The 16,557-nt window shown below is 46.8% G+C and overlaps 1 protein-coding gene across 2 annotated transcripts in view; it reads left to right on the top strand.

The window, feature by feature from the left end:
• Nucleotides 1–16,518, top strand: part of AATF (apoptosis antagonizing transcription factor) — a 63,440-nt gene extending 46,922 nt beyond the window's left edge. Inside the window, exons 11-12 of one of the 2 annotated variants that reach the window (XR_014520081.1) lie at nt 172–853; nt 14,906–16,518. Coding sequence is in view for 1 of the 2 variants with exons in the window: in XM_083479898.1 (XP_083336024.1) it covers nt 782–853; nt 14,906–14,969 (136 nt within the window). In the remaining variant the exon portion in view is untranslated. The remainder of the gene's footprint in view (nt 1–171; nt 854–14,905) is intronic. The other variant, XM_083479898.1, reaches the window with a different exon arrangement.
• Nucleotides 16,519–16,557: the final 39 nt, after the last annotated feature.

Raw genomic sequence — 16,557 nt, 5'->3', positions numbered from 1 at the left:
AGTACCTCAGGTTAAGAAATTTGCTTCAGGATGAGAACAGAAATCGTGCTCTGGCGGCACGGCAGCAGCAGGAGGCCCCATTAGTTGTGCTTCAGGTTAAGAACAGTTTCAGGTTAAGAACGGACCTCCAGAACGAATTAAGTACTTAACCCGAGGTACCACTGTATATAGAAATGAGCAAACCAGTGATATTTTAGGGAGCAGGCTAGCAGCCGGCGCCCATTACTTACATCGTAGGATTCCGTTCTTAGACGGAGGTAAAGTTCGCAGACCGAGACACTTATTTCCGGTTTTGCAGAGTTTGTAAACCAAATCGTTCTTAAACCAGACTGTTCTTAAACTGAGGTACCACTGTATAGCGTTGAAGGGAAAGAGAGCTGGGAGAAGAAAGTGCTGGGGAGAGAAGGGGCCCTCTGACCTTCCCACCGCTGCCTTTGTATTGCTGGGATCTGATGCTCTGAATCGAAACCTCACGCGAGCGCAGTGTGTGCTCCATCGCTTAGCTGCAGCGATTTCCGTGAAGGCGCAACAGCTTTGTGGGAGGACAGCAGCTCCGTAGCAGAACATCTGCTCTGCATGCAGAAGGCCCCATCTTCAGCCTCCAGTACAGCTGGGAATCGTTCCTCGCCTGAAACCCTGGAGAGCTGCTGCCAGCCAGTGCAGGAAGTTCTGAGCTAGGCAGACCAGTGGTCTTGACTTGAGAATAAGGCTGCTTTCTGCTTTCGTTTCCTCTATCTGAATAGTTACAACGCACTCTCCGCGTGTGTGTTTCTCTTCCCAGGTATCACGTCCACAGCAAGCTGGTCAGCTTCATGGCCCCCATTGACCATTCCACGATGACTGATGATGCCAGGTTAGTAAGCGGTTAATTACGCTTCTCGGAGGGCTTTGTGACAGCTTGATATTGACCTGTTCTTCAGGCTGTCACTGTCCCTGGTTCTTTGTATCAGTTAGCCATTTGTCACCGGCACAATGTGGGCCTTCTGTCCTGGCCGAGCCAGATGGGTGCGTTTTGCCGCTAGAATTGCACGCTGCGTTTCTCTGCGGTTCAGGCCGGGCTCTGCCCTTGCCATTTGCTGCTCAAACACTTCAGCTATATCTTGCTTTGTGTGTGCTTTTAAAAAAAGAAAAAGAAAATTTCCATGCAGTCAGATTGCACTGTTTTCAATGTCACCAAGAGTCTTTCATGACATACTGTAAAGGAGAACACATTTAAGGTCCCATCTGCAGTATAAATTTAAAGCCATACCGTACCACTTTAGACAGTCTTGGCTTCACCCGGAGAATTCTGGGAGCTGCAGTATGTTAAGGGTGGTTGGGGAGACCCCTGCTCCCGTCACAGGACTACAGTTCCCAGAGTTCCCTGGTCTGGTTGTTAAATTAAGGTTACCAGATTTTTTTCAATGAATCCAGGGACACTTCATTGAAATGAGTCGGAATGGTAGGATTTTGTCAGGGGACTGATTTGTAAATCCAGGGACTGTCCCCGGGAAATGGGGACGTCTAGTAACCTTATGTTAAACCACTCTGAGAAGCCAGAATGCAACCTGCCATGTGTGAGCCAGTGTGGTGTAGTGGTTAAGAGCGGTAGACTCGTAATCTGGGGAACCGGGTTCGCGTCTCCGCTCCTCCACATGCAGCTGCTGGGTGACCTTGGGCCAGTCACACTTCTTTGAAGTCTCTCAGCCCCACTCACCTCACAGAGTGTTTGTTGTGGGGGAGGAAGGGAAAGGAGATTGTTAGCCGCTTTGAGACTCCTTAGGGTAGTGATATCAAATCCAAACTCTTCTTCTACCATAGCGTGGTAAGATGAGCATCCTCTGCCCTGCCCACCACTGGCGTGCAGCCCCCACAAGGTTGCCCATGAGGTGTTGTGGCCCTTGGGTTGCAAAAGAAAGTTCCACCGCAATTTTTAGCTTAGCATAGACTTTTGTTTTGCACAGACCACCCATGGTTTTGTCCAGACTTCCCCAACCTGGTGCCTCCAGATGTTTTGGTCTGCGCTCATGCTTCTTTAATGTGTCGTGGCATGGGAATGTGGCCTTTATCGCGGTTGCAAGAGGCAAACATGGCTACTGTTTGGGAAGCTTCTTTTAAAAAAGAAGAAGGATGTTTCTAAGTTTCACGGGAGGCTGACCTGTGTGCACCAGTTTCTACTTGTAAATGATGCACAGGTGGACTGCATAGAGCCTCTTGTCCTCGGCTGTATTTCTGGGGACCACATGTTCTATGAGGCCAAGTTAATTTCGCAGTGTCCAATTCAAAACAGCTCCCGGAATTGCCCCCCTCCCCTTCCTTCCATATATATATATATATATATATATATATATATATATATATATGCAGGTTTTGGTGTCTTCGGGTGTCTTCCCGTGTAAGAGTTGGGGTGTCTAGGCGACGTTTCGACGAGGTCTCACTCGTCATCTTCAGGCTGGTGCTTTCGGCTTCTTGTTACTGGAACCAGTAACAAGATGGTTCCAGTAACAAGAAGCCGAAAGCACCAGCCTGAAGATGACGAGTGAGACCTCGTCGAAACGTCGCCTAGACACCCCAACTCTTACACGGGAAGACACCCGAAGACACCAAAACCTGCATTCCTGTACCCGTGAAAATCTACGAAAGCATATATATATATATATATATATTATTATTTATTTTTTCCTTTTGCAATGCAAAACCTATATAAGCATGAAAGAGGGAAGGTAATGATAACGGCGCTTTCTTTAGTGCCAGTCGAAGGTAATTTCATTGTTTGCAAGTGTGAATTACGAGATTGAAAATGCAAATAATGCATTTCACAGCGGTGTGATCACGCACTGGGCTTCCCCCCCTCCCCCTTCCGTCATTTTGGAGGCTTGACCCCAAAATAAATAAAAACACCACATGTTTATAGTGTGAAAAATCAGGCGCTGGGGGGTAGTGGGGGAAACAGCAGCATGCTTACAGCCTATAAAATAGATTAATTGCTTGGTGGTGGGACTTTTGGAGCTGGGGAAGAGAAGATGCATTAAGGATTAAGGATGCAAAAGGAGTTGGGATGCACACAGTTTTCTGCAACTCAGCAGACAATAGCTTGCAGGGTGAGGGAAAGCGCCTTTCTATATTTGAATGCTGAGCTGGGACTTTGTGAAAAAGCAATTTGGGGTGCAGAGGATGGCACAAGGGCTCTGGGTAGCCAAGGCAAGAGTCAGATATGCCCTTGGAGGAGAGGGGGTCTGGCATTTCAAGGTTGCTATTGGTCTGGGATTGAAGGCATTGCACAGAAAGCAGCTCTTTAAGGAAAACCTTGTTAGTCCACCTGCCTTACCCTTTTGAGACTTTGGTAGTCATTGTCCTGCATAACACCTCTTGAGAACTAGAAACTTGCTCCTAATAAACAGGTTGTTTTAGTTCCCGCACCTGCCACCACATTCTGGGCTGCTTTGGGAGGAAAGGCAGGATATAAACTTAATGTTTAAAAGGATCGATTCTGCACTTTCGTGGAATTGTGACATACGGACACTCCGGAGGTATCCAGTAATTAAATTAAGCCTGTGCTTTTTTTTTTTTTAGGGTGCCATATTCTGTACTTAGGTAGCCACTCTCCATGCAGAATAACCCTTTGCAATGGAGCTTCTCTCATAAGTTCAAAGTTGTTGCAACATCAGTGGCTACCAGTCACAATGGCTATCCATGCTTCTGGGTACCAGTTGCTGGAAACCACAGGAGCTGAGAGTACCCTTGCGCTGAGCTCCTTCTTCCCATAGGCATGCTCCATGAGAACACAGGGCTCAGGGCGTTGGGTAGAGGTGGGTGGGATGCTCCTGGCACATGAAAGAGGACCGGGGCAAAGATTGTGCAGCCCCCCCCCCCCTTTTCTAATTGGTCCGGAACTAGAGCAATGTTTCTAAACTTGGCAGCGCCTTTTAATGGCATCGTTAAAAGGGTTTCTCGTCGCTCCTTTCTTTATTAGCGTTTCCCTCTGTTCCTTATCAGACGGCGGGACAAACATAACTCATGGCGCTGATTTTGATCTCTAGTTAAAGAGGATTACAGCTTTGCATTAACTTGGATTGACATGGTTTATAATTTGCCCGCTGATACAGATGCTGTCAGGGAAACCCACACCATGTGTGCGCGAACACGCTCAGGCACACCTGGCGCATTGCTTTGGGAAAAGAACACTTGAACGCAGCACTTTTTTAAAAAAAAAACACCCAACTTTTGTTTTATCACACCTTTCCTCCAAGCAGCTCAAGGTGGCGCACGTGGTTCTCTGTTGTTGTTATCCTCACAACAACCATGTGAGGTATGTTTACTGTAGGTGAGAGGCAAAATCTAATTTATTAAAAGCAGCTGTGCCTGTTTAACAGCCTCTTTCACTCCCACTTTGATATTTTTTGGGGAGCCACAAATGCCAGGAGTAATAAGCCTACCCCAAACAATCTCTGTGGCTTTGGGGGCACCAAGGACACATCTCTGCCTTGTAATCCTAGCACAGATTCCATCAAAATCTTATCGACCCACCGCTCTTCCTGAAGGACTTGACTCCACTGTGCTAAATTCTTCTGATTCCAATGTCCAGACTCTGGTCCACAACATCATCACCGATCGATAGCATCCAGTGCCAAAACGGTGGCTGTTTTTCCTGTGTTTGGGGACCTGATGTTTAGGGGTTTCCCCTAATGCCGGTCCTGCTCAAAGTAGACCCATTGTTAATAGGCATGACTCACACCAGTGGTTGAACATAACCCAGCACAGAGAAGAAAAGTCACCTGAGCTTTCTGGCTTAGAAGTGGAGACTGCAGCCTTTTTTTTTTTTTTTCCCATAGTTCCTCATATTTTATCCCACCCTTCCTTTAAGGAACACACCATACATAGTTCCTCACCCCCATGCCCCATCCACACAACAACCCCTTGAGGTAGGCTGTTGAAATATAGCCATAGGCTCACTCAAACCACTGAGCTACGGTAGCCGGATGATTCGGCGTTCTCTGCGGAAACTCTCGCGAAGCAAAGTTAGGTGTAAGGCTGAAATACAGTGGTACCTCTGGTTACGTACTTAATTCGTTCCGGAGGTCCGTTCTTAACCTGAAACTGTTCTTAACCTGAAGCACCACTTTAGCTAATGGGGCCTCCTGCTGCCACCGCGCCGCTGGAGCACGATTTCTGTTCTCATCCTGAAGCAAAGTTCTCAACCCGAGGTACTATTTGTACTAGTCTGTAACCTAAAGCGTGTGTAACCTGAAGCGTCTGTAACCCGAGGTATCACTGTACTTAGGATGTTGGAATGCCATCGCCCTTAACGTACCTCCTCTTGTTGGCCACCAAAAGTGGGCAGGCTCTATGTGCTTTAGTCAGGGGTGGCGCATTTTCCCAGACTAGGTTCCCGTGTTCTAAAAAGCGGGCTCTTCCTCTGTGTCAGTCACTGCCCGTCTTGCTGCGAGCTGTAGGAGGTTCCGCTAGGAAATCCGGGCATTAAAGGATTAATAGGTTTCTGTGACATAAGAGTTAGCAGGGGGGAAATCTTCACAAGTTCCTAGTCTTTTACTCTGCGTACTTTGTACGTCTGGTATTAAAAACACTGAGTGGTTGGATTAGTGGGGGAATTTGGGTCTGGAGCTGTCAATCCCGCTATCTCTGCAAATACAAGAAGTTATTATTTGAAAGTTTACTTGGAGAGTCGTTTTAACCCCCATGTGTGTCCACCTGACCACTTCCTTCTGCGGTTCCTGGCATTTTCGCGAGCTCCACGTAAAGTTCGTTCTGCATTGGTGGGAAATTGGTATTATTAGTGTGGCAGCACCTATTATTATATTATACAATGATACCTTGGTTCTCAAACTTAATCCGTTCCGGAAGTCCGTTCCAAAACCAAAGCGTTCCAAAACCAAGGCGTGCTTTCCCATAGAAAGTAATGCAAAATGGATTAATCTGTTCCAGACTTTTAAAAACAACCCCTAAAACAGCAATTTAACATGAACTTTACTATCTAACGAGACCATTGATCCATAAAATGAAAGCGATAAACAATGTACTGCAGTCACGCAATCAATCAGTCAGTAGCTGAACTGGGTTCCACACAGTCACAAAAACAAAACAAAAAAGCCTCAAAAATAAAAACAAAAAATAAATAGCAAAAACAGACAGTCCTCAGCGTAACTCTCAAAATGGAGCACGTTCGGCTTCCGAAAAAGGTTCACAAACAGGAACACTTCTGAGTTTGCAGCGTTTGGGTTCCAAGTTGTTTGAGTACCAAGGTGTTTGAGAACCAAGGTACCACTGTTATTATATTTTATTATATTAATTGCATTATTATTCTTTGGAACTCCCTGCGTATTGATATTAAGGAGATGCCTTCACTGTATTTTATTGCCACCGGCTTCAAAAATTTTCAGTTTAGGTAAGCCTACCTGGGCAATAAAGGGACGCGGGTGGCGCTGTGGGTTAAACCACAGAGCCTAGGCCTTGCCGATCAGAAGGTCGGCGGTTCAAATCCCCGCAACGGGGTGAGCTCCTGTTGCTCAGTTCCACCTCCTGCCAACCTAGCAGTTCGAAAACATGTCAAAGTGCAAGTAGATAAATAGGCACCGCTCCAGCGGGAAGGTAAACGGCGTTTCCGTGCGCTGCTCTGGTTCGCCAGAAGCGGCTTAGTCATGCTGGCCACATGACCCGGAAGCTGTATGCCAGCTCCCTCGGCCAATAAAGCGAGATGAGCGCCGCAACCCCAGAGTCGGCCACGACTGGATCTAATGGTCATGGGTCCCTTTACCTGGGCAATGTAATTTTACATGTAGGTTAGTTTTTAAAATCTGTGGATTTTATCTATATATTGATAATTCCAATAGATTTGGACGTCTTCTTATTGCTATATACATATATATTGTTGCGAGGGGGGGACACCCACCCACCCACCCACCCATTATGTAGGCTTGGAATGTACAGTTTTCTCCACCGTCCCTAAGCCCAGACCTTGCCCCCCGCAATAGCTCCATTCATAGCCAGGCCTCCCGAAAAGTCGGCTCCCCTCAAGCCTTTGCAATTGGAAGGGCTGTAAACGTCGGCAATGCCCTGCAAAGCAAAATTTCCCGGACCTCTTTGGTTATGGAAATGCCCTTTAAAAAACAACGGCGAAGAAGTAAAATAAATAAAGCTAACCTGTTAAGAGCGGCAGAATGATTTGTTGCTTTCCCCCAGCGAGACAATTTGTCATCTCTTGCGTAGAATCTGTTACGAAACAGTCAAGCTGTGGAAGGGTGGAAACCATTCTAGGGCTGCGGGATATTAAAGTACACAAAAAAGGACCTCCTCCTTGGCCAAAACACTATTTTTAAAAAACTTTTTGTTTGCATATGTGCTCTTTTTTGTGATTTATGTGTCCGAATTTGAGTTTGTTCTCTCTTTATTCACCCATCGGGGAAGTTGTAACTTCCTCAGCTCCGCATAGTGGACTCTGTGCTGCTTGTGGGGCTGAATGTGCTTCTTTTGCACGGTCCGTTCTAGATTTTCGGGTCACAGGGGACAGTATGCAGCAGCCGGGCGCCAAAGCCATGCCCTGTCATCAAGGGGGATTCCTTGACCCACCCCTCCAGATTCTAAGGGCGCCATTGTCCAAGGGGGATTCAGTCACACACCGCCAAATTCAGGTCGAGCAATTCCAGTTGATGGCGCGACCGGCCACTTCCCCAAAAGATGGGGCTTCTTGGGATAAGGAAAGTGACAGGAAAATGAAGCGGGAAAGCGTAGGAAAGAACACACTTGCTTTGATGTAGCTGTCATCTAACCTTCCTGCAAACCGAATGTGGTGAATGCTCAGTGGAACTCCCTGCCTGTTGATATCAGGCAGACACCTTCGCTGTACTCTTTTCGGCGCCTGCTAAAAACATTTTTGTTTTTCGGCAAGCCTACTTAGAATGCTGGTGCGTGTTTTAATCAGGTTTTAGTTTATTGTTGATTTTAATTTTTTGAGTGTTTTAAATTGTTGTTGTTAATTCTTTTATCAATATAGTTTTGCCTTCTTTGAAAACCGCTTTGAGTTTTTTTGTTTTTTTAAAAACAATTCAGCAGTGTATGGATTTTATGAAATAACTAACAGGAAGGGCCTTAAGATACAATTGCCACATCCTTTTTGGTGTATCTTCACAGCAATATTTTTAATTATATTATTATTATTATTATTATTATTATTATTATTATTATTATTATATTATTAATTGAGATGTCTCCTTTCACTTAAACCTCAAGGCAAGGTTTAAACCTTAAATCTCCTAAAAACAGGTTTAAAAACAATTTTAGAAATGTATAAAGTTAGGTCTCAAAGCAATAGGATTAATCACTTAAAGCAGATTCCCCCCCCCCATCCCATTGGAATTGCTTGTCAAAACAAAAAATTCTTCAGTTGCTTCCAGAAAAACAAACTGTGGATGGACACCTGTTGCATCTCAGTAGGGGTGCTTGTTCCACAGACCAGAGGTGTACCTGCACAGTGGGCCGAAACTTTGCTTAAAAAAAGAAGAGAGACAGCTGATTTCTTCACTCACTACTAAATTCCGCTGAGCGCAGAATTGTGGAATCTTCTCTCAGAATCTTGTTGACCATTGCTGCTGCTGCACTCCTAGGTTTTTGCAGAAATGGAGTCACAAAGGAATCTGGTGTTTTACAAGTCTGGTTGCCTTCCTTAAGACCGGTGCCCTTATGTAACTGAGCCTGCCCTCTTTTGAGCATGTTTCGGGGGAAGCCAATAAGCCTCACCCCCCTGGAGGAGGACGAAGTATATACAGGCCACAGAAGGAGAGACAGTAGATCAGTGAGAGTTTCTGACTCTCAGTTATTTTAACAATGACAACAGCGAAAAGTCTTCGCCTACCGCCGCCGCCCACAACCAGCCTTCGCAGGGAATTACAGCTCAGTGAGGGGAATAGGGGTCTCCAAGCAGCTCTCAACACCCCTAGCAAACTACAGTTCCCAAGATTCTTCACAGGGAGCCATGACTGTTTAAAGTGCTATAACGCTGCTTTAAATGTATAGGGTAGTTGTAGCCACAGTGAGCCCACCCAAAAGGGATGCCATCATTTGTACAGCTGGGTATGAAGAACCCCTTTTCCTCCCCCTACATTTCCCACCATTGCTGCCTGTCTGAAATCCTTGTAAATCTCGATCTTACCTCGGGAGGAGACCTGTTGGAGGTCACCCTTCGGGATTCCATGCCATTTATTCCATTTTAACGTCTTTCCCCTGTTAAGTTCCGCATAGAAGCCACTTCCTGGAACCATAGTGGAATATCGTGCAAGTTTTGTGCTCGTTTCCGTGTTACTTTCCTTCCAGGAAAAATCCCGTTTGCAAACAATATGGAAATGAGTGCTAAGCTTGCACTCGTTGTGTGAAAGATAGTGTGGAAATTGACCGTTTGGGAAATTAAATAGAATAAACCACCATGACGTTAAATAGAACAAACCACCATGTAAATACAGCCTAAGAGAAGGGGGGTTGGGGGTCTAAAAAGTGGGTGTTGTTGGAGAGCCCCTGATCCTGACCCAGGGAGAAAGAGAAACTGCTGCAGGCTAGCTACTGGTATAGCTATGGCCTGGTATACTTGTTATCGCCCACATTCGCTGGTGTGGTTTCTATATTAAACGAGGGTGAGATTGCCCCCTAGTGCTCACTCTCTCCTTTTTTTATAATGCCATCGGAGATATTGAGAATGTGGGCGGCTTAAAATAAATGCAGCTGCATTTGGCCTTGTTTTGATAGTTATTTTTAAAACCACGGAATGGTTCACTTCTGCAACACTTTGCCCTGTTCCCTTTGGGGATCAAACCATCGCCGGCCCTTGGTTTTGCTCTCATTGGCATGTGGGCACACAGAAAGCTCCAAGCTCACCCTGCGTTTGGAGTTGCATGGCCTCAAAATCCCATATCAGGAGCGGGGAGGAGAGTACCCTGAATTCTATGACCTGCATAAGTCATGCAGATTTAGCAGAGTTGCTTTGCACCAGCTGCTGGGAATCGCAAGTGGGGAGAGTTGTTGCTGTTTGCGCTTTGCATGCAGAAGGTCCCAGGTTCAGTCCTCAGCATCTCCAGGTAGGACAGGGAATATCCCCTTGTCTGAAAATCCTGCAGATCCACGGCCACTCTCTGTGTACCATAGCAAGCTAGATGCACCAACAACCTGACTCCATATAAAGCTAACTCCTGTGTATCTATGCTGTGGACTAACCATCCATTTGGGGAGGGCAGTTGCTTATTAGAACAACGCCCTTGCATGCAGAAGGACTCTGGTGGTGCTGTGGTCTAAACCACCAAGCCTCTTGAGCTTGCCGATCGGACGGTCGGTGGTTCGAATCTGCACAACGCAGTGAGGTCCTGTTGCTCTGTCCCAGCTCCTGCCAACCTAGCAGTTTGAAAGCATGCCAGTGCAAGTAGATAAATAGGTACCACTGCGGCGGGAAGGGAAACAGCATTTCTGTGCTCTCTGGTTTCCATCACGGTCTCCTGTTGCGCCAGAAGTGGTTTAGTCATGCTGGCCACAGGACCCAGAAAGCTATCTGTAGACACCCCATAATCGCCTTTGACTGGAACTTAATCATCCAGGGGTCCTTTACAGAAGGTCCTAGGATCAAACCTTGGCATGTCCAGGTTGGGTTGCAAAAGTCCCCCGGTCTGAAATCTTGGAGGGCGGCTGCTGCTGGTCAGTGTTGACAGTGCTGCGCTGACTGCATGAGGCAACTTCCTGTGCTGCTACAACTGGGGGCACCTGTTTCCCTTCTACACCAAGAACCCCCCCCCCCCATTTAAGCGGGATGGGCATGCGCTGACCCACCTGCACCGATTCTTTTTCCTAAATCAGGGTGGCGTTTCTTTCTTATGCAAATATCCTAATTACAGCGCATAATATTTACAGTCTCCCCGACCTCATTCTCAGATTTGATCTCGTTCTACCTCCTATCAGTTTCCCTTTGACTTTTATAGGGGACGGGTTTCTGTCTGTGGGAGAGGTGCAGAATTCCAGCTGCACCCAAAGTGCATCTAGCTGGCACCCTGCATCCCCCCCCCCCAAAAAATCCTGCTCCCTTTCTAACGAAATCCACAAATAATAAAGCTAAGGTACTCGCGTGTTTTATGGCAAATGGCCCATGATCACTCCCCCCCCCCTCCCCACTCCATCCCTGCTCCAAAGCAAGGTTTTATGATAATATAGTAAAAATATTAAATTAGAAAATGCCTCACTAAGGGTGATAAAACCTTACTGCGGTAGAAATAGGTAATTATCCCCAGCTCAGCCTAAAATGACAGTTTAACAGAAATAAAAATGTTACTGCTCATTACTTGATTTTTTGTAGGTGGCAATAAAGGGTAAGTTAAACTTTAATTCAGGGGAGACCCCTGTTTCGACCCCACACCCTCCTGCACGCTCTTACCTTGGGAGCGAGCGCTATTAATTACTCGCTAGATGGGCCACTCCTCGGCGCTCGGCTAATTTGAACGCCCTCCGTGTTTTCCGCAGAGCCTTTCGGGCAAACTGTCCAGCCAGCCCAGATTGATGCTCTTCCTCTCTCTGGCTTCTGGTCTGACTATTAATAGAAATGGCCTCTCGAGTCGTACGGAGACAAGGAACGTTAGAGAGGCAGCATTTCGCCATGTGCTTGACCTTAAGGAGTCGGGGCTGTGCGGAAAGCTGCTCTCCTACGGGTAAATCGAAAGCTAGTGGAGCAGGAAGGTGCCATCTAGCTCAGGAGTGCCAGCACTGACCGGCAGTGGCTCTTCAATTCCCAGCCCTACCTGGAGAAGCTGGAAGTAGGTGTTCTACCCCCGAGCTTCAGCTCTCTGCTAAAAATAAAATGATAAATAAAAATTCTAGTCCTCATCGTCTGAGCTAATAGGAACATAGGAAGCTGGCTTAGACCGATGGAGACCATTGGCCTGTCCAACTTCGTATTGATAGCCCACACAGTAGCCCAGGCTTCCTCAACCTCGGCCCTCCAGATGTTTTTGGCCTACAACTCCCATGATCCCTAGCTAGCAGGACCAGTGGTCAGGGATGATGGGAATTGGAGTGCAAAACCAGCTGGAGAGACTCAAGTTTGGGAAGCACTGATCTAGATACACAACTCCATAAGCATTTTAGGTACACAAGTGTTTGAGATTTGGTGTCTTGTCCTTGTGGCTGCGACTCTCCAGGTACCCTGGAATCTCTTTTGGTTGTCTCACTTGCTGAGCAGCAGAGATTTGAAAACTTCTCAGCCGAGTATGTTTGGAAAGTGTTGTTTACTTCGTAGCATCTGATCGTAACAAGTTTTCTCACCCGTGTTTAATCCAGCCATGAGGACTAGCTACTTGACCGTGTGTAAAGATACAGGATTTCTGAGCTTGATGGTGGTCGTGTTAAAATACACTAATTCTGAATATACATATATATACCATACACACGCATATCTATACACATAATATACAAATATAGATACTTTTGGCTGTTCCTTAGCCAAACCTTTCTGTCGTTGCAGGTTTCAAATATATGAACTTATATTTATATTTATTTATAAGTATATTTATATACTTATAAGTATATTTATTTATGAATCATAAAAATGCATCATAGCCTAATTTTGTCTGTGTGTGTGTTTGACAAAAGCCGTCCTGTTCCTGTTATCAACACCACTGTTGATAGTGGGCCCTATTAATTTGAGTCTTTTGTTGCTGGGCTGTTTTCATCCCCCCTTCCTTCCCCCTCCGGTTCTGTGTCAACCTCAAGGAAAAAAAGAACAACATATATGAAAACTAAATTATAGTCCCACGCAGCCTGCCTGATTGAATCCTCCTTACACCACCGCGGTCTCATACATCCTATTAAAATATTCAATCTTGTTCTCTTCCTTGAAAAGCCTTGTATGGAAAGGGCAAACTTATAGGGGGAAGAAAAACCTCATTCCCCAGAGAGATGGAATCTAGCCCTGGCGCAGTATTTACATATTTCTGTGCCGCGCGAGAGTGGCACTACACAAGGTCTCCCCAGCCCTCGTGTTTATTAATAAAGATTGCCGAATGCATTTTTAATTATCTCGCAGCCTTTTCATTTGAAGCCGTGGATGATGGTCGCCGCTTGCTTCTTCTAAATTGACCTTGAAAAGTTGCTTTCTCCCCCTCTTTCTTGCCCCTCCTTTCCCTTAACCCTTGTGTCACCTCAGAACTAGACTGCTGCAGCACTCTCCTCCTGGGGCGGCCCTTGAAAGCTGTTCAGCTGGTGCAGAACGTGGAGACCCTCCTCCAAACAGGGGTGTCCTTGCACCAGGGGCTCATGCTCTGTGTCCATCCCCAGGAACAGACTCATTCCCTTCCTGTGTCCCTCTTGCCTGCAGGTTCAGGTCATCTTCAGAAGATGTTTGCTTGGTGTTTGATCTCCGTGTTCCCGTCAGTGTAGCCTTCCCAGCAGTGCAGTGGCGTAGCATGGGGGGTGCAGGGGGGGCCGGCCACACCGGGCGCAACATCTGGGGGTTAGGGTTAGGGTGCGCAAATCCACGGGTTAGGGGGCGCAAATTACATGCCTTGCCCCGGGTGCTGACAACCCACGCTACGCCACTGCAGCAGTGTCACCAAAGTTACAGAACTTGGTTTCCTGGGAGGCTAATATTGCGACTTGCTAGTTTTTAGGGAATGGGTCTGGCCCATTAGGGTGAATGGGGCTCTGACACCACCAGCCTCGAGTGTGGCTTTTCATCTCCATGTCTCCTTACTTGCAGTGAGTCTAGGGGGTGGCCCTGGCTTCCAGCTCCCTCCTCCTCCTCCTTAGCCCCAGAGCTCAACACGGAGGAGGAGGAGGAGGAGGGAGACAAAACTAGAATTCTTTGCCTCCAGCTCTGCTTGTCATTGACTCTGCAGGTCCAGCGACGGTTGGGCTCCGAGCCCCACTGAGCACCAGCCACTATTGTGTAGGTCAGTGGTTCTTAGACTTTTCCTCCCTGGACCACCCTTTCAGAACAAAAATTTGCTCGTGCCACACTGAGTGTTTAATTGATAAGAAATAACATTGGAAAGCGAAGAGAAACATGGCCATCTCTCATGGATGCTTTAGCTGAGATTCCTGGCATTGTGGGTGTGTCTTGGAGCAGATGACCCTCTGGGTCCCTTCCAAATTTACAATTCCTTGATTCCTTGAATTATAACATGGTAAACAACTACAGTCGTACCTTGGATCCCAAACGCCTTGGCTTCTGAACAAATTGGCTCCCGAACGATTGAAACCCGGAAGTGACAGTTGCGGTTTTCGAACGATTTTTGGAAGCCGGATGTCCAACGGGGCTTCTGCGGCTTCTGTTTGGCTGCAGGAGCTTCCTGCAGCCAATCAGAAGCCACACTTTGGTTTCTGAATGTTTTCGACTTCCAAGGTACCACTGTACTTTATAATATGACCATGGGACACCCAGGAAGGATAAAACAATGCAACTTCATACTATACTATACTATACTATACTATACTATACTATACTATACTATACTATACTATACTATACACAACATGGAAATGTTCAAATGTTTCTTTGTCCTTGGATCTTCCTGCCACGCTTGCCATTTTCTCCTCCCGCAACAGGGTGGCGCACCCCATCTTTTGAGAACCACTGGTGTAGGTGGACGGAGCCACGTTTCAGAGAGCGCCTGGGGTCCATTGAGTTGTATGTTTGTTCTTATAACTGCTGGCTGCTTCTAGCAGGGGATTTTGGATCTTCCATTAGCCTGTTTTGTTGCTTGGTGGCGCTGGCATAAGCGAGAGTGTTGTTGCTTGAAAAGTAGGGTTTCTTTGGTCACTTGCCATTTTCAAAGGTGCCCCCAGTCTCCAAAGGGCTGTGGACTCGTGTTCAAAGCTGGCAAATGAAATTGAATAAAACGGCTGCGCTTTTCTGTTCTCTTTCTCTCTCTCCCCCTCCTCTCCCACCCAGAACGGAACTTTATCGGTCCCTCTTTGGCAAACGGCCACATCTCGAAGGAGGCGACCACGCTTAGCGGTGGGTGTTGTGCTGCCACAAGCTCTGAACCTTGGAGAGGGGAACGTCCACCACATTCGGACACTATCCATGGCTCTGCGACTTCTCCTGCTCCCTTCCCTTCCTCCCCTGTCGATGGAGATGTCTTTTCTTGAGCATAACCAGGAGCACCCACCATACTTGATGCAGTTGAGAAGTATCTCCACTTCCTTGGAGTCGGAATGCTCCTGGAAGCTAACCTCAAGGATCACCCAATGCACGACGACCTCAGTGAAGGTGGGCTCACACGTTGAAGTGCGTCTTGGAAGCGTTGGGCAACTGCTCTGCCAAACTGTGCTTTCCCCCCAAGTACGTCGAGGGCGTGAAACCAGCCACTTTAAGGGCCAATGAACAATCTGGAAGAGTGAGAAGAACTTCAGAGTTTCACGGTAGCCATCTCTGGTCAAATCCGGATGAAAGCAAAACATCGCACCCTGGTTCTCTGTACGAAGGACACTTCATAGGGGACCTATGCATCTTGTGTCCTTGAACTCCTTGACGGTGGTCAGAGACCCTGTGGAATGAAATCAGAATTAAAGAAAAGTGTGTGTGTGTCTGTGTGTCACAACCGTGTTTGTGTTCCTGGGAAAAAGATTAACAGAGGGTACAACACAACCATTTTTGTTAGTGACACGCCCTTGAGCGAAACTTGATGGCTGTAACTATCCAATCATCTCCGTTCTAAGGAGACATGATTTTAAAGTGGGAATGAAGGAACTAGAACACCAGAATAGTTGCTTATGGTCATGCCCTAAACTACCCTCTCTCTCTTCCCATAACTACCTTGCTGCCTTGCCTTGCCAGAGCAGCTGAAGCTGATGGGAATCGTAGTCCAAAACTTCTGGAAGGCAACCAGGTTGGGAATTAGGTTGTCCTAAACTCTCGGGAGGTCTGTTCTTAAATATGTGTGGCCCATCATCTGAGTGGTGGCTTCCAAGGAGACCAAAAGTGGAAAGCAACTAAGAGAATGCTTTGGGTGTTTTGTTCTTCCCTAAAGTAAAGGACGTGGGTGGCGCTGTGGGTTAAACCACAGAGCCTAGGGCTTGCCGATCAGGAGGTCGGTGGTTCGAATCCCCATGACTTCCTCAGCCAATAAAGCAAGATGAGCGCCGCAACCCCAGAGTTGGTCACGACTGGACCTAATGGTCAGGGGTCCCTTTACCTTTAAAGCACTCCCCTGAAGTATTTTTGCTGATGGGGGATTTGTGGATTGCCTCTTCTGCCCCTCCCCCAGTTGAGAGATGCTCTTTGTTAGATTTACACCGGGACTAACCTCTACAGAGAGAAGATGATTCACTTGTTTTTATTCAGAAGGTCAAAAAAGCTGGAAATTAAATCCCTATAAAGTGGATTTATTAGCCTGCTGTGATCAATCTCCAATGGAGATTATCTTGCATAAGTATCATGTGCATATGTATGTTACCTGTATTGATTGCCTGAGGTGTCTCCTCTGCAACGCCCCCCCCCCCATCCTTAAAACTGAATAAAACAGCTTTACAGAGCTGGCCACCTCATTTATTTATTCAAAATGTTTCTAGGCTGCCTTTTTTTTCTTTTAAAGGGTGAAA

Source organism: Podarcis liolepis (assembly GCF_965112155.1).
Source record: "Podarcis liolepis genome assembly, chromosome: 16".
Lineage (NCBI taxonomy): Eukaryota > Metazoa > Chordata > Lepidosauria > Squamata > Lacertidae > Podarcis > Podarcis liolepis.
This window is presented reverse-complemented; position numbering and strand designations above follow the sequence as displayed.